Below are 23,022 nucleotides of genomic sequence, written 5' to 3' on the forward strand. Positions count from 1 at the left end.
TTTATCTTATTCTTTCCCCAATGATTCTCTCTCTCTCTCTTCACTAACAAAAATAAAATTAAGAAAAATCAAAGTAGATCTCTCTTATTAGATTTTCTCATCTTAGAATCTTCTTCACTAAACTTTGACCCCATGATCACGTAGCATTGAGTGCACAAGATGTACAAAATTCTGGAATATAGGAGGCAAATGAGAAATCCAGTTTCTAGCTAGAAAATGAAGATTTAAACCCCTAGCTGGAGAATGAGAGTTCGAAGACTCTAGACAAGAATGTTGCGTTCAACTCTTCAATTTTGAATATCTAGGAATTTAAGGTCAACTATAACTTAAGGTTTCGAGTAAAATCTGATTCTATTTCTACTAATTCTACATTAATTAATTAAAAGATTGAGCTAAGAAATAATATAGTTCATGATGTCAATTAGAACTAGATGATGTTAAGTTAAAGATGCTGGAACCACATCCTATGGATGTTGAAGAGCCACAAGAAAAGAGGAAGTCTATTGAAAAGAAAGATGACAACAACGCTATAAATGTAAATATTGATGTGAATTTCTTGATCACATCAATAAATTTGATAGGAGTGTGACACAATGAAAATCTGCTCTAAAGTACTAATATTATTGGAATGAAGTTGAATGATACCACGAAGTTAGTTAATCTTCGATAAGTCAGATTCAGTTCATTCAAGAATTGAAGAATGTAAGAATCACCCTCACACGTTAAAACTGAATAATTCAGAAGTAATATTCATCAATGGCTACCAAAATTTAGGTTATATGAGTTTAAATAGTTCTTGAAAAATTAACCCTAATGGATCTACATCTACTCTTGTGGGCTAAACTAACCCACATATAAAACTAACTCAAAAATCATAAACTGAAAAGCCCATAACTTGATCCAAGCAAACATTGAATCCTAGCTGAAAACAAAGTATTAATTAAGACCAAACAAGCCTTGGGCTGTAGCTAACAAAAATTAAAATAAAACTTATAAGTCCTAAGTCTAAATGCCTAATGATCTTAGAAACCATTGTGTAGTTAGGATGAATAAGAAATCATTGTAAGAAAATGATTTTAAAACATTAATATATCCCTGCTACACTTGAAAACTATGTTATAGCCTATTAAAGATCCTATAGAATTAGAAGATCCCAAAAAAAGTTGTACATTGTGTTTTGATCATGGAATTATCTGAAGAGGGCTTAGTCCTTTCCTAATTAACTGATAAGCATGAGATAAGAAAGTACCCCCTATAGGAAGATTCTGACAACACCAACATACATCTGCATTGATGTTAAAGTATTAGAATAGACTGATCTAAACTCTTGCCTAAGCTAAATTTAAAGAAAAAAGACGTTGTAAATCATCATTTTCCTTTTGCAGCCTTTGTTCACAAGTAGCTTTGCTGCAAAATGGGTTGCCTGACCTTGTTTTTTGATACAGGATGCTCAGCTGCTTTTCACGCTCCATTATACTGCAAGTTGCAAAAATTGTTTATGAAAGAGAGATACTGCATAAAGAAAAAGTCCTTCAACCATGTAAAGGTGCTATTTTGGCATAGACAGAACCATCAAGATAAGGAAAGAATATACACTCTAGGGACTCTTGCAGGTCTTTCACATCAAGCTCAAGCTCTGTCTACTTTTTTATTGCTTCCTGTTTCTCATTTCTCTATTGCCTCTTTCTCTATTTTCAATGCGTGAACTTCTTTTGTAAGATCTTTAAGCACCTTCTCCAAGTCCTTGGATTTCTCATGGGCATTCAACACCTCATCATGCAGCTTAGCTAATTTTTCAGAAACCTTGCTTCGAGCCTCCTTCACCTAAAAGGAGACAAATAAATATATAAGGGCACTACACTGCCTTGAGAGAGAAAAATAAAACAATGCAATTTAGATCCTGGATAGTCTTGAAATTGAATGTCAAGATAATCTAACACTACTTGAACACGACATGATATAACTATGGCAAAGAATTTCCATTTTGTAAAATTATTTTTAAGGAAGAAAAGCATATGTCATGCCAATGATAAATAGTCTTGAGAAATCTTTAAGGAAAAGAAAAAACACAGCATAAAATAAATCACAAGCACAAGTCTTCCTTTAGTCGATGCTAAAACACACTGCCATTTCCAAGCAAGTCATGAGGGGTTGAAGTAAAAGTCTCCAACAATGAATAAGAATGAGAAATACTAGACCTAAATCTTTATGCATCAATCATTGTATGACAACTAGCCATTCACACTTCATGACATTCTACCCTCAAGATTATCAATTTATTGTTTAATTCCTAGATTGCAGTGCTAATTATAAAAACAATAGTTTCCAAAACTAGTCTAGAAACAAGAACCTGATAAAGAATAACATAACTGTCAAATATTTTATTTTTAATGTAAAAATTAAGCTCGCCTTTCAGTTCGTTATTTAAAACTCCAAAATTATCTTGTAATAAACACACACATAAAGGACAAGGAACAACAACCAGTGGAAGAAATAAGAGACTCACTACATCTATAATAACGAGTTAGATCATGTTTATTTTCCTTTTTGTGACCACCATGCATGTCCTTCTATGCTTCAACTAACAATTTGGTGCACATTTTACGAGATTCATAAAATCACTACATGAAGAAACCTTATGCATGTCCAAACATCTAACAGCTACTGACCTCCAATAATTTATGTTGAGCTCATTGGAGTTCCTTACCATAAATAATATATTCTAGAGATTTTCGCTACTTGTCCAGCTGCTAATATTTTTTCAACTCCCTTTTCTCTTCATACCGGTCCTTCAACCTCTTATCCAAGTACTGAACTACTTGAATTATTTGTTTTTTATTGATCCCTGTTTAATAGAGAAAATAAAATTATACACACTAAAAAACCATCAACAAAAGAAAACTCAACTCAACTATCCCTTCCTTGCATGTTTCCGGAATAATTTTCAAACTTTCACAGCATCCTACACTCGAGACACCCAGAGTCTGTCAACAATGTCAATGATGCTATCTATTAAGTGTCACAAGAAATGCATGAAATTTAAAAATCAATAGGAAAAGAATATACATAATTTTTAGCAAAATTAAGCACTAATAAAAGGTTAAAGGAATCAAATTTTCTTTCATGGCGTCTCTCTTCATACACTTGAGTGCCAATAATTTCTTTCAATAAATCAAGACACTCAAAGTCTTTCATCAATGTCAATGATGTTATCACTATCACGAGAAACAAAAGAAATTTTAAAATCAATAGGAAAATGATATACATAATTCTTGGGAAAATTAAGCAATAACAAAAGGTTCAAAGAATCAAACCTTTCCTTGCTGCTCTACATAGTATAGATTGGAGCAAGAGAACCCACCACTTTCTAATAAATTCATAACTTCAGTTTTCCTAAAAATTATTACTTTCAAGTATTGATCTTCCAGAAACAAAGAAAAAGACAATGAGAAATAGTGCATAAGAACATAGATGAACGTGATGTGCTTTCCATCCAAAAAATACTCATCCATTTTCAAACCAATTGTAGCGAGATGCAATTCCTCCTAATCAACCACTTGTGAAAACATATGCTTAACAAGTGAGAGGGCAAAACAAAATCATTAAATGAATGCACGTCATATGTAACAATTTCTCTTATAAGGAAAGGTAACATAGATCCAAGGGACATCGTATAAAGCAATTTGCAGTCATATTAAAATAAAATACAAACAAAGAAGCACCAATCAATTTTTTCCTCTTACAAAATTCTCTCATGACTTGAACACATAACAATATATAAATTTAAATAACAAGCAAACCCAAAAAAGTGTAGCGAATATTTAGTATCACAAAGATAGTTAAGTCGGCAGCTTACTATTTGTCGTGGCCATCGACAGTGAAGATAGTCCCGGTTGGTTGATGCGGAGACTAAAAAAGTGAAATAGAGACTTCCAACCCAACCAATTTAGGAAGCCAGGAGAGTGAGAGCTTGGCATGACAGTAGTTATGTTTAAGCGACCCGCAAAGATTGATCAAGTTGAAGATTCCAAGAGGTAGCAATTGAAGACAACATCCTAATAAAAAATTAACCACCTTGGTTAATCTATATGATAAAAGACTTCACAAAGAACTACACGAAGAATGAGCACTTTTGAAAAAGAAAAGAGTAATCAGGTTCCTTTCATCTTTTTACGGTTGGGAGGGATGACAAAAAAAGAAGAAAAAAATTGTATGGCTGCAAATATAGAGAACTTCTCTATTTTCCCTCTAGTTCTTCCGCAAAGCATTACATGTATGCCAATTTTATGCATGGATGCAAGGATAGGGGCAGAGTCCTAGATTGTTATCCCAATCGATGGTGGCCATAGTTTTGACCTTTTGAACTTCTCAACTAAAATTAAGTCTCATCGGAGAACAAATAATTCAAAAGAAATTCTAGAGCATTGTTGTAGAAGATTTGTAATGATAAATATAAGCTCATATGTTAGAAGGAAAAATATGAACACAAAAATCAGGATCCTTCTCCTTTTGTAATAAGATCTGGACTATTATTTGTCCTCTACACATCAAAAAGAAAATAGAAGTAGGTTATGAAGTATTACCAGGATGCAATTTTCAGAATTATCAAACACAGTCTCTACGAAAGCAGATAAAACTTGATGCCCTGCACCTACCTCTTAAATAACAACAATCATTAGAATACAAACTTAAAATGGTGACATCCATCCACACATCAAAAAGAAAAAGAAAGTAGGTTACGAAGTATTATAGAGACGTCATTATCAGAATTATCAAACACAATCTCTAGGAAAGCAGATAATACTTGATGCCTTGCACCTACCTATTAAATAACAACAATCATCAGAATACAAACTTAAAAGGGTGACATTGAGAAAATACCTCAATCTCATTAATTGTAAAAGAGATAGTGCATGATAAAATGTACATAGAGTAGTTGATGTGTATCATTAACTACGTAGGTTTTGGAAGAGATCACTAAATAAAAAACAAATGGCTACTAAAGAAACATACTACAAGCTCATAACATAAGTCTTATATCAATTAACTCCAATAAAAGTTTAATGAAAAGGACACTAACAAAAAAAAAATCAAGGACACGATCACTCGCAATGAAAAAAAAAATCTTGTCAGATCCTTTAGCACCAACTACAGAAAGCACAAGATAGCCCATTTTAAATGGATCAGGCCAAAGTCAATTTCATATTGTAGCCATTTGTCACAGGCAGCTTTGCTTGAAAATTGGGTTGCCTTAACTTGCATTTGATAAAAGATGCTAAGATGCTTTTCATGCTTCTTTATACTATAAGTTGCCAAAAACTGTTTATGAAAGATAGATAGTGTACATAGCAAAAGCCCATCTACCACATAAAAGTGCCTTTTCCTAGTATAGACCATCAAGATAAAGAAAGAAAATACACTTCAAGGGTGGATACAAAAGAAAACAAGAAATTTGGAAAAGAAAAGAAACGAAAACGGAATTGGAAACTGAAACTGAAACTTTTTAATGAATAAATCTATCAGCAAACAATTTTTACTGACTTGACATCATGACTGATCCAAGGCCTTATTTATATGTTAAGAGTTAATGGAACTGTAGCTTACCCTAGATAGAATCTGAATGCAATCTAATCTTTGGCGATTCCGTGAGATCAATCTTTTTCCTATTCCAATTCCTTTCCCCCCCATTGTAGATCTCATTCCCCTCTTCCTTCTATGTCCTCCACCTAAGCTAGTTCACTTTAAGTACTGGTCAAGACTAAAACCCATATACTAACACCAAGCAATCCGACAATTCCTTGTCCATGTGCAGCAAACAAAAGCATGAACAAATTTTAAAATTCTCAGGCTTACATCTTTGTGATACCATTTTCCTTTGTAACTTGTTATTCGTACAAGGGAATAATATTGTCAAGATCCTTCAAAGAATCCTATATTTCTTGCTGTAGAATATCAAGTGTTTCATAGCATCATCTTGAAAGCATACTGCACTTTAAATAAAAGCATTTAGCTTCTTTATCCCCAAAAAATAATTAGCATTTTTCTCTTTGTTGGTGTTTGATACCTTGGCTTGGATATGTCTAGAAATTCTCTCTTACAAGTCCTTCACATCAAGCTCAAGCTTTGTTTGCTTTTTTATCGCTTCTGTTTGTCATCTCTTTGCTGAATTCTTGAACTTCTTTTGTAAGATCTTTGAGCACCTTCTCCAAGTCCTTGGAATCCTCATGGGCATCCTGTATTTCTCTCTGTAGAATATCGAGTTGCTTTATAGCATCATCTTGAAAGCATACCACACTTTAAATAAAAACATTCATTCAACATTCTTTAACCCTAAAAAATAATTGGCATTTTTCTCCTTGATAGAATTTGATACCTTGGCTTGGATATCTCCTGAAATTCTCTCTCGCGGGTCTTTCCCATCAACCTCCAGCCCTGTCAGGTTTTTTTATCGCTTTTGTTTATCATTTCTCTACTTCCTCTTTCTCTCTGTTGCCCTTGGACTCCTCATGGGCATTCAATTCAACACCTCGTTATACATCTTAGCTGATTTTAAGAAATCTTGCTCTGAGCCTCCTCCACATGAGAAGAGGAAAAATAAATATACAAAGGGCATTACCTTGCCTTAAGAAAAAAACATGAAACAATATAGTTTTTGATCATGGACAAAGTCTTCAAATTGAATGTCAATATAGTCTAACACTGCTTTAACACCTTCTCAGATAACTATGGCCAAAGGATTTCCATTTTGTAACATTATTTTTAAGATAGATAAGCATATTTCATGCCAATGATAAACAATCCAGAAAAATCTTGAAGCAAAAGAAAAACTAAGCTTTAAAAAAAACACAGGAAAAAGTAGCAATCTTCCAAATAATTGATGCTAAAATACATTGCCATTACCAGGCAAGCCATGAGGAGCTAAACTAATAGTCTCTAACAATCAGTAAGAATGAGAAATACTAGACCTTAATTGTATGCCAACTAGCCATTCACATCATAGCATTATGCCGTCAAATTATCAATTTCATGTTTAATTCCTGGATTGCGGTGCTTCATCACTCATCCTACAATTTCCAAAAGTAGTTTAGAAATAAGAGCCTGATAAAGAATACCATAATTGTCAAACATTTTATTTTCCACATAAGAATTAAGATCACCTTGCAGTTCATTGTTCAAAATTCCAAAATTATTTTGTAATAAACACTATAATGACCAGTTTGATCATATTTATTTTCCTCTTTGTCAGCTACTAGCATGCCTGTCCTTGAATACTTCAACAAGTAATTTTGGGCAACATTCTACGAGATTCATAAAAGCACTATATGAATAAACCTTTATGCATGTCAAAGCATCTAACAGGTACTGGCCTCAACAATTTTTATTGAGCATCATGGAGTTTCTTATTTTAAATATTATATTCTAGACATTTTCGTTGCTTATCAAGCTGCTGATATTTTCTCAGCTCTTCTTTCTCTTCATCCATTTCCTTCAGCCTCTCATCCAAGTACTGAACAACATGAATTATTTGCTTTATTTCATTCCCTGTTTAACTAAGAAAATAAAATTATACACACTAAAAACATTTTTGAAAGAAAACCCAACTCAACTATCCCTTCCTTGCCTGTTTCCTGCATAATTTTTAAGCTTTCGCAACGTCTGTGCCACCAATTTCTTTGAATACATCAACACACTCAGAGTCTTTCATTAATGTCAATGGTGGTATCTTTTAAGATTCATGAGAAATGGAAAGGAAATTTAAAAATTAATAGGAAAAGAATATACATAGTTTTTAGGAAAATTAAGCAATAACAAAAGGTTCAAAAAATCAAACCATTCCTTGCTGCACTACACAGTATGGATTGGAGCGAGAGAACCCACCACTTTCCACTAAATTCATAACTTTAGTTTTCCTAAAAATTATTAGACTTTCTATCATTGATCTTCTAGAAACAAAGCACAAGGAAGTGAGAAATAAAGTGCATAAAGAACATAGATTCTTTTCTATGGAGAAGCAATTGTACAACAAAGATGCAATTCCTCATCACTCTCACATACAACAATATATAAATTTCAATAATAACAAGTTAACCCACAAAAGTGTATCATCCATTTACTATCACAAAATAGCCATCCAACAACTTGCTATTTAAGGTGGCCATCAACAGTGAACATGGTCCTGGTTGGTTGATGTGGACATTGAACAAGTGAAATAAAAACTTTCAACCCAACCCATTTAGGAAGCCATGTGAGTGAGGACTAGGCCTGATAGCAGTTAAGTTTAAGCGACCCGCCAAGATCGATAAAGTTGATGATTCCAAGAGGTAGTGATTGAAGACAACAACTTAATAAAAAATTAACCAAATTAGTTAATCTATGTGATAAAAATATTCACAAAAAACAACACTTAGATTGAGCACTTTCGAATAAGAAAAGAGTAATCAGGTTTCCTCATCTCCTGAGAGTCGAGAGGGATGAAGAAAAGAGAAACAAAAATTGTATGGCTGCAAATATAGAGCACTTCTATGTTCCCCCCTAGTTCTTTCATAAAGCATTACAATGTTTCCAATTTCATGCATGGATGGAAGGATAGTGGCAGAATCCTAGATTATTCCTAATCGATGGTGGCCACAATTTGACTTTCTAAACTACTCAAATAAAATTATGCCTCATGACTGAACAACTAATTTAAAAGAAATTATGGAGCATTGTGTGATAAGATTAGTAAAGATAAAGATAAGCTTATATGTTAGAAGAAGATAAAAAAAAAAATCAGGATCCATCTCCTTTTGTAATAAGATGTGGACCATTATTCACTCCATACCTCAGAAAAGAAAAGGAAGTAGGTTATGAAGCATTACCGAGATGTGATTGTCGGAATTATCAACACAATCTCAAAAAAAAAAACAAATAAAACTTGATGCCCTGCACCTATCTATTAAGTAACAACAATCATTAGAATACAAACTTAAAACGGTGACATTGAGAAAATACCTCAATCTCATAGAGTGGAAATGAGATAGTGTATCATGAAACATACATGGTATTGTTGATGCCTATCATCATTGCGTAGGTTGTGGAAGAGATCACTCAATACAAAATGAATGGCTACTAAAGAAAAGTATTGTAAGCCCATAACAGAATTTTGAAATCAATCAACTCCAATAAAAGTTTATAGAAAGAGGACACCAATAAAAATAAATCAAGGACATGATCACTCACAATGAAAAAAAATAATTCTTGTTAGGTCCGTTAACTCCAACTACAGAAGACACTTCTAAGAGAAAGCACAGGGTAGCCCATATTAAATGGATCAAGTTGAAGTCAAATAAATTAACGAAACAAAGAAAGCACAAACGAAAATTAATCAATTTCCAACCAGTTCCTTAAAACAAGGAACTACAACAAAGAAATGCATCTCTCATCCCTGTCTTAATCCTTGCTCCCCCACTTTTAACTCCCGTGAGGTGCTCTATTCAGCCTCCCATCTTTGAACATTTCTCTCAATACAGTGTTAACATTTTTAGACTTTCATGATTTCAAGAGGATTCCACACAAACACATGTATGATGACAAAGTGATGATATAATATTAAATGACCATACTTTTAATAAATGACAGATTTATGGAACTACCATACCTTGTCGACATGAATCTCGGTGTGCTAGATTACAAGATGGACAATTTGATTGTGCACCAAGGTCTTGTGAATATTGTATTCTCGCAATGCGTGCCGTATGTAACTTGGCTACTTATCCTCACTCCATTGAACATTCAAACCATCTAGCTTACATGCAACATACCTATGCTCCACCAAATCATAAGCCCACCGAAAATTTTTCATTCCAAATCACTGCAAAAGGATGTGCTTTTACAATTGCCAATATTGGCAACAAAATGATCCATACTCTTGTCATGGTAAAAATGAATTTTCATCAAACAAACAGAGGTTAATGTTTCTATCATCAAATGAAACTACTTGGCGAAGTTCGGACCTTGTAAACCTCACTAAATCCTCCTTTCCCAAAAAGGTTTAAAGGGCATATTGATGATTTAAAATCTAAAAATTATTAAAATGTGAATCATCCTTATCTCATATCCCTTTCAATTCAGTATAAGTCATCTCTCTCATGCAAAATGGTCTCTTCCTCCTACAGAGAATCAACAATTCAATAACAAGGGATGCATGTATAATGGAGCACTTGCAACTTTTGCAATACTTGCAAAATACAGCATCACCATAAAGAATGACTTACACGCTTGATGCTCACTAGATGAGATTTAGAAATCTCATCCTGGATGAGCAAATCTTCTTCTTGTGCTCTAGATTCTACATCTGTACCATCACCTTTGCCTTCATAATAATAGAAACTAATGTTAATACTCAAAAAGTATCTTAATAAATCACAAATAGCATATTGACATTGTAAAAGCATAAGCAATAATTCTTTTCTTTTTATTTACTCATTTTTCAGTGATAAGTAATATTATTTTTCTAGGGTTTGAGGCAAACATCAGTGCAACATCAATCTATCACCTCTAATGCAACGGGTGGCAATAATAAACGATAATAAACTATTTTCTTCCAAAAAGTCACACACCTCAATTAGCAACAAATATATAGAAACTTTTGGGGCAATATATTACCATACACCCATCAGCATATAGGCATGCATGACAGCAAGCAAGAGGCCTATCAGAAAGCAGATCATAAATATGGAAGTAGATTGGAAGGCCACAAAAGCTTCATGTGAAACAAAACAAATACCTGTTAAGGATACTCTACAGTTGCTTCTCAACAAGGTTGAGATATCTTACCTCGATGCGATCTTTTATTTCTTAGTTCAGTTGGGATAGTTCATGTTTTTCCTGTGGTGTTAGTGATCAATGAGCTTTATGCCCACCTCACCTTGTTTCGTGGTCACACTGGCTTTAAGCTGATCTATTTGATTAGTGACATCTACAAGAGACTTTTCCTATAAATAGGACCCAATGGCAGAGGAATAAGAACACTTGTGTTCTTAGCTTATCAAATTCAACAGTGAGTTCACTTTCCTTTTTCCACAATGATCTACAGAAGCAGAAAAGTCTAGTCAAACTATGCCCTTTCAATAAGCCTGACCAAAATAGAAAGAGAAAACGATACATACTTCCGCTCATCGCGTAGCTTGTTTCTCTGTGCTTTATGACTATTGAATCCTTCATGAGAGTAGAAAAGGATGATTTCCTGTAGCTCTCAGCATAGGCATTTCGCTTTTTGAAGTCTGCATTCAGTCTATAATTTTCTTCCTGAAGTTTCTCTCGAGATACACACAAGTAGATGACTTATTTAATATCAAAACATCATAATATAAAGGAAATGGCAAGAGAGGCATGAGGACTTGTAACAACAGAGTTAAGAAGTTCAATTGCATACGCATACCAAGTAACAAAACATTTTTATCTAATTTCAATTAATCCATACATGCACACATAAAACTTGAACACAGTTCATCATAAAACTAGAAATTCTCAAAGGGGTCTTGTTTTTAGTTTAATGGCGGGCATCTACTAGTTACTGTTATAGACCTTGAATAAATCCCAAACATTTATAGCCAGTACAACATCTGTAAAGGGTAAAAAACTCATCATCAAAGTGTCCAGTTAACATGGAAAAGAAAAATCAATTATTTGTCATAACAAGATGGTTCCGGTTCCTTGGACTAAAATGAAAAATCACCCAACGATGAGTGAAGGAAAGAAAAACCTAGAAATCCACAAGAAGCTTTCTTGAATCTACAACGAAAGTAGAAGAGTTGATATCCACAAGAGTAAGGAAACCTGTAAAATTGTAAAAAATCAAATTTCAATGGACAAGCATCTAGCATTAAAACTTGAAAATATGCATGCGACAGGTCCCCCAAATCCTACACTAGGTCAAATCAAAGCAGGTATAAAATCCCTAACATATTAATTTAAGTAACAAAATACCCAAATAATTCTTAAATAATGATGTTTTAATTACTTATTTGCAAATTCTCCATCTACTAAACTGTGTTTTATTATTATCTACCATGTTAGTTGTATCGATTAGTTTATTGATAGTAGAGAACAAAAACCTAATGTGAGGCACTTTAAGCTGAAATTATAGCTTAGGTAGTAATATGTGGAAAATTTTAGTTAAGGAGATACGTTACATTTTAGCATAGCACACGTTAAATCATAGCATTATCCTGAAAGCAAAGCACATGTTAAATAAAAGCATTTAGCATTCTTTATCCCCAAAAAATAATTAGCTTTTTTCTCTTTGCTAGAGTTTGGTACCTTGGCTTGGATATGTCCTGAAATTCACTATAGCAGGTCTTTCACATCAAGCTCAAGCTCAGACTGTTTTTTTATGGCTTATGTTTGTCGTTGAAGTAAAGATGCATAAATCATAATCTCACGTTAAAAACAATAAGTATAACAGAAGACATTTAAGCATTAAAATCCAGTAGCATGGTACCTCATTACTTGCCTCAAGTTCAGCTTGCCTTATCTGGAATTCCTCCTGTTTCTCAGTGAGATTTACATGTTGATCTAGTGCCTTCTTGTTTACATGGCTGAACTACAAAAGTTGCTCATTGCACCAATGAAGCATTTTATGCAACTCTTTCACACTCCACTTATACCTATATGTTCCAATAAAAGAAAGCATGTCACTTTTGAAAAGCTGAATGCTTCAATGGAACCATGTAAACATGACCTATCCTAGTAAGTAACGAGTACATGTGGAGGAAGATCAAACCATCATCTTCTAGGATTTCAGCAAAGATAATAATGGATGATGGCAAATCAAGCAAGATAAATTGATTTAAAACATTGATTACAAGATATAATAGTTTAACATTATATTAAAAGGCAAGAACAAAAAACTGAAGCTCAGACTAGTAATTTATCATATAAAGAAACAATAAAGCAAATTCACAGTTTAGAGTTCTTGTGTTGTGACTTGATTTAAAACATTGATTACAAGATATAATAGTTTAACATTATATTAAAAGGCAAGAACAAAAAACTGAAGCTCAGACTAGTCATTTATCACATACAGAAACAATAAAGCAAATTCACAATTCAGAGCTCTTGTGTTGTGATTTCAGCCAATGAGTCTATCCATCCTGTCAAAAACACCTAGAAGAACGGTTAGTCAAAAAAATCTTTTTATAATGAAATATTAAAATCAAGTTTCTAGAAACAACTCAAAACAAACTTTAGAGTTATTGTGTTATGACTTCAGCCAATGAGTTAGCATCATTTAGTTCATGCCCCTTCAATTATGGACCGTGTAACATCTCAAACTTCACAAAGGATATTATGGCTTCCAACTTTTGTTTTTGTCATTTCAGAGTAGTTGTTAAATTAGTCTCTAGCTCTGTTTTCTCATTTTAGTTTATGTGATGGAAACTACACATTCATGAGATTTCTTACCTCAATGTGATCTGTTCTACATAATTATGTTCATAAACTTCAACTTTGAGCATCGATAACCATAAAAGCCCCATCATAACAACTTTCTTCCTTAATTACCTGATCATTAGTAACTTGTCAAGGCACCATGAACATGTACTAGGATCATCATAAAATATAAGATTTTTATCATACCATCCACAGTAATGCAATCCAAACCATCAATTTTTGGACACATCCAAATCTGGACAAATCACAGTTTAGGTAAAAACTTAGGAGAATAAGAAGAATATGCAGTTATATAAGCATACAGGCCATTGCACGAGTCATATCAACATCATTAACAATTTAGCTCATGCAAATTTTCAAAAAGTATTTATAGACAAGCCCTTGGGCATAAACAATGCTCCACCAGTATTCAAGAACATGTCAGTCAAATAATTTTACTTACAAATATCATATTAAGGAAAAACTGTTTTACTTTTGAAATCATATAATTTCCCAGTAGCATTGTGGTTGGGGGTGGACACCAGAATCGTACATGCAGCTACTTTATAGCTTACTTTTATTATTGGTACCAATCAACCACAATTATCAAATTAAAACGTTTTCTCACAATTATCCATCCTTGAATTCCAAAAGCAATAACTACTACAGAGCTTCTCACACCAAAAACTTTCAACCTAAATTTGCACACCAAACTAATGAAAACATCACCAATCAATTAACAAAACATGCAGAGAAATAACCTTCTCGAACAAAATAGCACAAGTAATTACTTAGTTTTCACTTGTTTGTAGACCAACATACAAATTATTAACAAAAAAACTCGAACCAATGTTTTTGCTGGATAATTACTATTTCAATTAAAACAAGTACGGTGGAGAACTAACCTGCGCTAATCCAGGGAAAAAATTGGGAGAAACTTCAACTTCTTTAATAAAGGGACAACATCTGAACCATGTGGATGAATAAGTTACACGAGACTTGTATATAAATTTAGAACAACAAAACTTGAATCAATGTTTCTATTGGATTAATACTATTTCAATTAGAACAAGCATGGTGGACTATCCTATGCAAATACTGGGGTAAAATTAGGAGAAAACTTCAACATTTTTAATAAAGGTACCACATATGAACCATGCGGATAAGTTACACACGGATACTTTATCCTTATCTGTTAAGCGGGATAAAAGTGGTTTGTCCTCGTTTCAAAGCATTAAGGTGCCTATTTATCTGAGTTGATATATTATTATCCCCAACCACCACATGAAATAAGTTGCTCTAAGGACATACTGATATGAAGTACATCATTCAAACGATAATGTGACCATGGCAGAAGGTCAAGAGATTGCTAGTGATACCATATCGTCTAGCAAATTGGGAGCACAACTCTAAGAGAGAAAATATTTAACATGATAGAATAGACTAGGTAAATTACCTGCGAGATGGTTGTTATAGGAATGATGCAAGAAGTCAAGTGAGGGTTACTTGAACTAATCCAAGAAGCCGAGCAGAAAAAGAACCTAGTAAAAATGGGAAAAGAAAAATCAACAGTTTTTAAGTCAAAATGTGCAATCATATGGCGAAGCTTCTAATTAAGATGTCTTAACAATTGAAAAGGCTAGAGCACAAAACATTTAGATCGATAATCATGGTTGATATCCGATTACAGTAGTGTGACTAAAAAGTGATGTAACAAAAAGAGCTATGAGGAATGGAAGCAAAAGAGTAGAATGGGATTAGTAAAGGTAAACGGTGCTGGCATGGTACAAATGACAGGTATTCTTGCAAAGCTACTCAAAAGTGTGGCAACTTGGTTTGATGTAGTTGTTCTACTTTAGGATAAAGGTGTTAGCACTTGAATGTGATGCAAATATAGGCGTCCTCCTAATGTACATAATGTTTTGTAATAAGCACACAAATAAAGGAAAGATACAACAACTAGTGGAAGAAACAAGAGACTTCATACATCTATAATGACTGACCAGTTTGATTATATTTATTTTCCTCTTTGTCAGCTGCTAGCATGCCTCTCCTTGTATACTTCAACTAGTAATTTTGGGCAACATTCTATGAGTCATAAAAGCACTACATGAATAAACCTTTATGCATGTCCAAGCATCTAAAAGGTACTGACCTCCAATAATTTTTGTCGAGCATCATGGAGTTCTGTATCATAAATAATATGTTCTAGACATTTTCGCTGCTTGTTAAGTTGCTGATATTTTCTCACCTCTTCTTTCTCTTCATCCCTTTCCTTCAGCCTCTCATCCAAGTACAGAACAATTGTAATTATTTGCTTTATTTCATTCCTTAGTTACCACAGAAAATAAAATTATACACGCTGAAAACAACCTCAAAAGAAAACCCAACTCAACTATCCCTCAACCCCCAAGAACAACAACAACAACAAGAAGAAGTTGAAGAGCCACTCAGGACAAAATTAACATAGAAAGACTAAAACTAATCAAACGCAAAGGGGAGAAAAAAACATAAGCCAGAAATAATACAATAAGAACATAAACACAATCAAGGAGGAATTGAAAAATTAAAAAAAGAATAAAGAAAATAGAAGAAGCAGGAACTAACAAAACGAGCAAGCTTGAACCAAGCACCAATAGAAAAAACATTCATTACACAACAAAGATAAATAAGGCAATATCAAAGTATAAAAAACAACAAAATTTGCAGCAAGCACAATCAAGAAAGCAATCATATTTGTTAACTCTAAGCAGTGAAAAAACCCAACAAGCAACAAAAAAAATCATAGTGCAATGCATAACAACTAAAAAAAGAGCAAAAATGATCCGCTTCAACTAAAACACCAAGCTAGAGGTAACAAAAACATGTCCAAACCAATTATGAAAGCTATTAAAAATTAAATGTACAAACACAAATACAAAAATCATCAAAGCCTGTCCCATTAATCATTGTCCCAAAAATCATTCGACAAAAATGGTTTTTTTCGAAGCGCACCTTTAACCCAACAAAACAATTAAATCATTAGAAAACAAAAAACATAAAATCTGACAAACATCTTTGAAAAAAAATTTAACCAAACACCTCCCAAAACCTTAAATGAACACCTTACATGCAACTCATGAGAAAGACAGAACTAACAAAGAAAAGGCCCTATTAAGGTCCCAGACCAACAAGTAGAGCCTAAGCAGAATTCAATCGTCAAATAAGGATTTTGATTGTAATATTTTCTCCTAACAAGTGGTTTCTAATAAATTAAAATCGGTTCTAAGAAACAATTACAGTAGGTGTTATTTTAGTTGTTACAAGGTCAACAATACAATTTAGAAAGGTTGGAAACATTGATGAGAATCAGCAACAAAACAAACAAAAAATCAAGTAAGTGCTAATGCGTGATTCAGGGTCTAAATATTTCCAAACAAGTATTAACATGTCTAGCCAGTGATGGGAAATTTTGCTTGTTAGGGAGCACAAGTAATACATTTATTTAGCAAGAGCAATATGGCCACACAAATAGTGTCTTGAATTATGTTTCATACGTGTTCTTGTTTCATCATCTTAGGAAAAAAAATGAAAAGTTACATGAAAGTCATAATAAACATAATCATGAATGCTAAGGTTCTTACTATTTATGCTAAGAAAAAAGCTTATGCAATAGGTGTCTCACAGTAAGTTAAAGCTTCCAGCCATTTTACCTAAGAAAAGCATCATAAGAAAAATTTTCAAGGTCAGTCAAACTCCAAGTATTTAAAGGTAACAAAGTACCCAAAAAGACGTATTAGAAATATTTAACATGAATGTATGTTATGACTGATTTATTGTATTCTTGAGAGGAGTTGCATCTTACTGTGTGGATTAAATATTCTATGCATTTTCAACATTTGGAGAAACTGACAATAGCTTAATTATTCATATTCAGAATGTGGTTGATAGAGTAAGACTATGAGTACAACATAAATGTTTGGCAACAAAATAGAGCTATGTTGCACAACAAGATAATATATACATTTTCCCATCACTATTGGTCCGTACATAACCCCTTAAATTTGTAGCCATCCACAGTCTAGACAACATGAAATCAATTAATTAGAGATTATATCTTGACAGAATCATAACTTAAGATCATTGAATGACTCGAAACTTATCGAAAGGTGAGTTAACAACATGATTAATACTAAGAGTGACAAAAAGATAAATCTACACAAGCCCAAAGCAGCATTCGGGACCTCTTTAACCCAATGAATCTAATGCTTGAATGAAATGGGAGATTCAATGATTCAGCAATGTAAAACCATTTTTCCTTCCCGTATTTATCAGCAAGTACAAGGGTATAAATTTAGATTTACTTCTAATAAATCTACACAAGATCAACACGGCTTCTTGGACATCATCTGCCCAGCAAATCTATTGCTTGAATGAAATGGGATGTTCAGTGACTAAAAATTTAAAAACATTTTTATTTCTCATAGTTATCAATTAATATGAGGGTAGAAAATTGGTAGAAAATTCCATATACGTTCTCTTTATTTTATGTTTGTTTCTATTTCTAATCTAGCAATATATCATAAGAACATTTTAATTTTTCTATTTATCAATAGCATATTTTTAATACCAAGCAGAAAGAGCACTTAATTGAATCTTTGGGCTTAACCTTTTATCTCGAGAGCAACCATAGATCCCATAGCATTTTTAATCCTAGGAAAAGATAGCTTGTTTTAAATGTAAATTAACAGGGAAATTTTCCATGCTTGTAACAACATTGCTGAAATCATGGATACACCGTGTTATAAGACCATCATTAGAACTTAAAAGCTGATCTTTCCAACACCATCATCAAATAAGGTGCAGCTTTAAGATGACTAACCTGGATGTGATCTTTTGCCGCATAAAACATGAGTTCTTCAAGGTCTTTTCCATCATGATCGTGACCATTAGGGTACAGAAGAATCAGTTACCATTTAAGAGAGTTGTTGTAGCCATAAATATACAGGAATGAAAGATTGTAAAGTATTACACCTTTACAAACCAAAAGCACATTCAACCAATTAAGCACTTCCAGAAAAGATCCTTAAAAAATGACTTTTAAGGAAAAAAAACGATCACCTAATAAATGGAAAAACAAGCAATTATTTCTAAGATAATCCAATCAAACATCAAAAGGATGAGGCAGGTTTGGTATATGATCGTGCCAAATGAGGCACCAAATCTGTAAGAGATTAACACAGATAAGTGCATCGTAGATTGTACTGGTGAGCAATAGAAAGATGACAGAATATAACTGATAAAACCAACCACGCCAACTATAGATCCACACCAGCACAACAAAGAAAATAAAAATATTCCTAAACATTAGGTTTCATAAACGACAACAAACCAACATGGAAGCACAAAAACAAATCTTTTCAGGATGGACAACCAAAACAGTAATGAAATATATATTATAAAACATCCTAATAAAAAATTAATGAAATTGGTTGATCTATGTGATCAAAATATTCACAAAGAACAACATGTAGACTGAACACTTTCGAATAAGAAAAGAGTAATCAGGTTTCCTTTCATCTTTTGAGGGTCGGGAGGGATGAAGAAAATAGAGAAAAAAAATTGTACAAAGCACTTCTCAAAGAAAATTATGCCACAGTTTGACTTTTTAAACTACTTAAAGAAAATTATGCCTCACGGCAGAAAAACTAATTCAAAAGAAATTATGGAGCATTGTGGGAGAAGATTTGTAACGATAAAGATAAAATTATATGTTAGAAGAAGAAAAAAATTAACATAAAAATCAGGATCCTTCTCCTTTCATAATAAGATCTAGACCATTATTTACACTCCATACCTCGGAAAAGAAAAGGAAGTAGGTTATGAAGTATTACTCGGATGTCATTGTCACAATTATCAACACAATCTCAATGAAAGCAGATAAAACTTGATGTCCTACACATCCCTGTTAAATAACAACAATTATTAGAATACAAACTTAAAAGGGTGACATTGAGAAAATACCTTAATCTCATAGATTGGAAATGAGAGTGTATGATGAAACATACATGAGTACTTGATGCCTGTCATAATTGCATAGGTTGTGGAAGAGATCACTTAATACAAAATGAATGGCTACTAAAGAAACGTATTGTAAGCCCATAACAAAATTTTGATATCAATTAACTCCAATAAAAGTTTATTGAAAAGGACACCAACAAAAACAAATCAAGGACATGATCACTCATAATGAAAAAAAATATATTCTTGTCAGGTCCGTTATCTCCAACTGTAGAAGACACTTGTAAGAGAAAGCACAAGGTAGCTCAATTTAAATGGATCAAGCAAAAGTCAAATAAATTGATGAAACAAAGAAAGCACAAAAGAAAATTAATAAATTAACCAAGATCCAATCAGTTCCTGAAAACAAGGAACAACAACAAAGAAATGCATCCCTCATCCCCGTCTTGATCTTCGCTCCCCCACTTTTAACTCCCATAAGGTGCACACAGTGTTAACATTTCTAGAATTTCATGATTTCAAAACGATTACACACAAACACGTGTATGATGACAAAGTGATGATATACATATTAAATGACCATACTTTTAATAAATGACAGATTTATGGAACTACCATGCTTTCTCGGCATGAATCTCGGTACGCTAGATTACATGATGGACAATTTCTTACAGAAGATGCAGGAATTATACATTTTATGGGAAGTAGTTTCTAATCCAGTTACATTTCTCTAGTAGTTTCTGATGACTTTGTACACTCTTTACTTCTTTAAGTATGTAAGATATGGATCTTAAGCAATGGTCAAAACATTTGGTCTCTTTGCTTGGTTATATAGGTCAAACATCCACGAATCAAATCATGTAATCCATCAAATGCACAAACAAAAATCATCATCCATTGTTGCTGTGAGAATAAGACCAAAGAAAATATGTTGTGAAAACTGCCACTCAAATCAAACTCACGTTCGCCTCATTTGAGATAGTAGGCTTTGTAGGGAATTCAACCCTGCAAGCTTTTATAATTGTCTTCACGTAGTATTCGTTCTTGAGTTTGGTCATGCCCAAAAGGGCGTCTGCCAAAGATCATTTGGCTAGCTGGCTTAAGCAATCAATTATATACGGTGATAAACAACTCTTTGGAATTCTCATGGAGTCTAAATAGACTCAATCACTGAACAACAGGTGAGCAACACCATGAATCCAAAAAAATAGGGACATTCTCATTTTAGTAAATGCATTTTATTCTCTTGGCTATGGCTATGGCTATGACTAAATGTCCTTGATGGAGAGAAAATATACCTTCAATGATATTAAAGGGGTCTTGCTGAGCTCAAAGCATGTTGGTGGCAAATACCTAAAATTACAAAAGAAGAAAACGGAAATCAAAATTTTGCCCATATAGCTAATTTGGAGAAAAATTTATCAAGAGAGTAGGAAATAATTGTCTAGGAAATTACTGCAAGTGCATTTATTTCTTGAAGCAAAAGATCAAACATTTACAACATCCAAAATCACAGATGACAAATTTCAGAGTTACTTGCCAATAAGTTCCAGCTCCCTGAGATGTAAGTTTCATTCCCTGGGATCCAACATATTCCTCCACTATCTTGCTAAGATTAAAATCAGTAACTTTTGCGATACCGATTCATAAAAAAGAACATTCCCAGGCTTCAGATCATAATGAATAATCTTTTTGTGCTCTCTTATTCAAGTATACAAGGCCTTGAAATATTTGGACAATAATGATCCTAGCTACTTTTTCAGGTAATACAGGAGTACATATGCATCAAGATCTTTACCTGAGTAGAAAATGGGTACTTGAAAAGAAAAACAACTCGAGTGTTAGAGGTTTCCATAATCCAAATGTTTGGATGTCGCTGATAGTTGTCAAGGAGTTTAATGTCATACCACTACAGTACTCTAAAATAGTGCATAATGTATTCTGGTCATTTTCAAAAATGTCCCAAAGCCGAACAATGTGATTATGCACCAAGATCTTATGAATATTGTACGTAGTGCATGCTAAATGTAACTTTGCTTCTTATCACTCCATTAAACATTCAGATCATGTAGCTTACATGCAACATACCTATGCTCCACCAAATCATAAGCATGCCGGAAATTTCTCATTTCAAATCACTGTAAAAGGATGTGCCTTTACAATTGCCAATATTGGCAACATAATGATCTATACTCTTGTCATGGTAAATATGAATTTTCATCAAACATGCAAAGGTTAATATTTCTATTAACAAATGAAACTACTCGCCGAACTTCTAACTTTGTAAACCTCACTAAATCCTCCTTTCCCAAGAAGGTTTAAAAGACATATCAGTGATTTAAAATCTGAAAATTATTTTTCTAGGGTTTGAAGCCAGGACACATCAGTTCAACATCAGTCTACAACCTCTAGTGCAACAGGTGGCGATAATAAACTATTTTCTTCCAAAAAGTCACCCACCTAAATTAGCAACGAATATACATAAATGTTTGGGGCAATATATTACCATACACCCATCAGCATATAGGCATGTATAAGCAAGTAAGGCAAAATAAACTGTCAGAAAGCAAATAATACTCGGCCAATATGGCAGGAACTTGGAATGCCACAAAAGCTTTAGATGGTTTCTCATAGCCAGAGACATACGCCAATAATTTAGAGTATAGACAGCACTAATGCCTTGTGACTGAAGATCACCAAAGATCCTTTCTTGGTATATAAATGCCTTAAACATAGTTTGAAACATGCCAAAAACATGCACAAAGAGTAGAAAGAAGTTATTGCCAAATATTACAAGAAATATGTTTTACTAGATTGTCGTTTCTTCAATGATTTCTGTTGCCACTCAAAAGCCTCCTTGGTTTCTAAAAACTATCTCTGAAAATTAAATCATGAAAGAAAATATTATGACCACCTATATAGGCATAGCTGGTTGTAAGTCACCAGTAACAACAACTTGAATAGTACAATCCTTAATAATATGCCCTTACTGCTTGCAGTAATTACAGAATTTGAGGATAGTTAGGACATAAATTACAACAAAAAAGGGATTGTGTCGAGCAGCTTTCTCTATTCCTAAGCAATTGCAAGGGTTTACAAAAACAAGAGCTAAAATCCACCGCTATATGTACATATAATCCACGTCCAAAACTTAAGCCATTTATCATCTTCCTATGATTAAATATGACTATGTACTCTTATGACCAAGAGTCACCACACATAGCATTTTACAAAACTTCCTCACTGTCTTCGCTCAAGGTTTTTGCGTACCTCTCTTGAAGAACACAAAAATAATAGGGATATGCAGTCTGCTATTAGCCACTTGTTGATTCTTTTTCACTGTCTTCGCTCTCATCGCTGCAACTCCACAACCTCTAGAAATATACATTCAGAAAATAACTAGATGTATAAATAATCAACACACACAACACATTGGATATATAAATCATCAAATGCAAGTATTACTGCATCCCTGCAACAGAAACAAAAAATGTTCCAAGAACATGTATCATAGCATCGTTCACATAGAATGCCAGAGAATCTGAATTGTGAATTATGATATGTGAGGTATCAGTGCATTAGTTGTACTAACATATGCTATAAACATCACCA

The 23,022-nt window shown here is 33.3% G+C and overlaps 1 protein-coding gene across 50 annotated transcripts; it reads right to left on the reverse strand.

Moving 5' to 3' along the window:
* Positions 1–1,151: 1,151 nt before the first annotated feature.
* LOC118040700 (structural maintenance of chromosomes protein 3-like) lies at positions 1,152–20,500 on the reverse strand. Of its 50 annotated transcripts, XM_073406680.1 has the most exons (21): positions 19,414–20,494; positions 18,272–18,315; positions 15,566–15,740; positions 15,414–15,477; positions 14,867–14,951; positions 14,316–14,376; positions 13,444–13,542; positions 13,065–13,146; positions 12,301–12,647; positions 12,174–12,209; positions 11,148–11,817; positions 10,645–11,068; positions 10,254–10,351; positions 9,638–9,800; positions 6,374–6,570; positions 6,065–6,245; positions 4,584–5,985; positions 3,857–4,055; positions 2,708–2,845; positions 1,597–1,824; positions 1,152–1,476 (listed from the first exon to the last, which is right to left on the reverse strand). In XM_073406680.1, the coding sequence occupies exons 1-5, from the start codon at positions 19,477–19,479 to the stop codon at positions 14,902–14,904; spliced, it is 399 nt and encodes a 132-aa protein (XP_073262781.1). In that variant the 5' UTR covers positions 19,480–20,494; the 3' UTR covers positions 1,152–1,476; positions 1,597–1,824; positions 2,708–2,845; positions 3,857–4,055; positions 4,584–5,985; positions 6,065–6,245; positions 6,374–6,570; positions 9,638–9,800; positions 10,254–10,351; positions 10,645–11,068; positions 11,148–11,817; positions 12,174–12,209; positions 12,301–12,647; positions 13,065–13,146; positions 13,444–13,542; positions 14,316–14,376; positions 14,867–14,901. The 50 variants fall into 50 exon arrangements, 38 of the variants coding, with proteins under 38 accessions (XP_073262781.1, XP_073262792.1, XP_073262769.1 ...); XM_073406691.1 differs by adding an exon at positions 18,424–19,354 and having other exon boundaries at positions 9,638–11,068; positions 20,373–20,500; XM_073406668.1 differs by having other exon boundaries at positions 9,638–11,068; positions 12,301–12,377; positions 12,482–12,647.
* Between the last annotated feature and the right edge of the window lie 2,522 nt (positions 20,501–23,022).

Source organism: Populus alba, chromosome 19 (assembly GCF_005239225.2).
Source record: "Populus alba chromosome 19, ASM523922v2, whole genome shotgun sequence".
Classification (NCBI taxonomy): domain Eukaryota; kingdom Viridiplantae; phylum Streptophyta; class Magnoliopsida; order Malpighiales; family Salicaceae; genus Populus; species Populus alba.

Bases quoted from the DNA above. Each gene is read 5' to 3' on its own strand.
- LOC118040700 (XM_073406674.1), bottom strand. From the start codon at position 19,479: ATGACAGGCATCAAGTACTCATGTATGTTTCATCATACACTCTCATTT. The intron at 15,741-18,271 runs GTTAGTCATCTT...GTGGTAACTAAG, and splicing joins CGGCAAAAGATCACATCCAG to GAATGAAATAAAGCAAATAA. The intron at 15,478-15,565 runs GTCAGTACCTTT...CAAAATTACTAG, and splicing joins CTCGACAAAAATTATTGGAG to TTGAAGTATACAAGGAGAGG.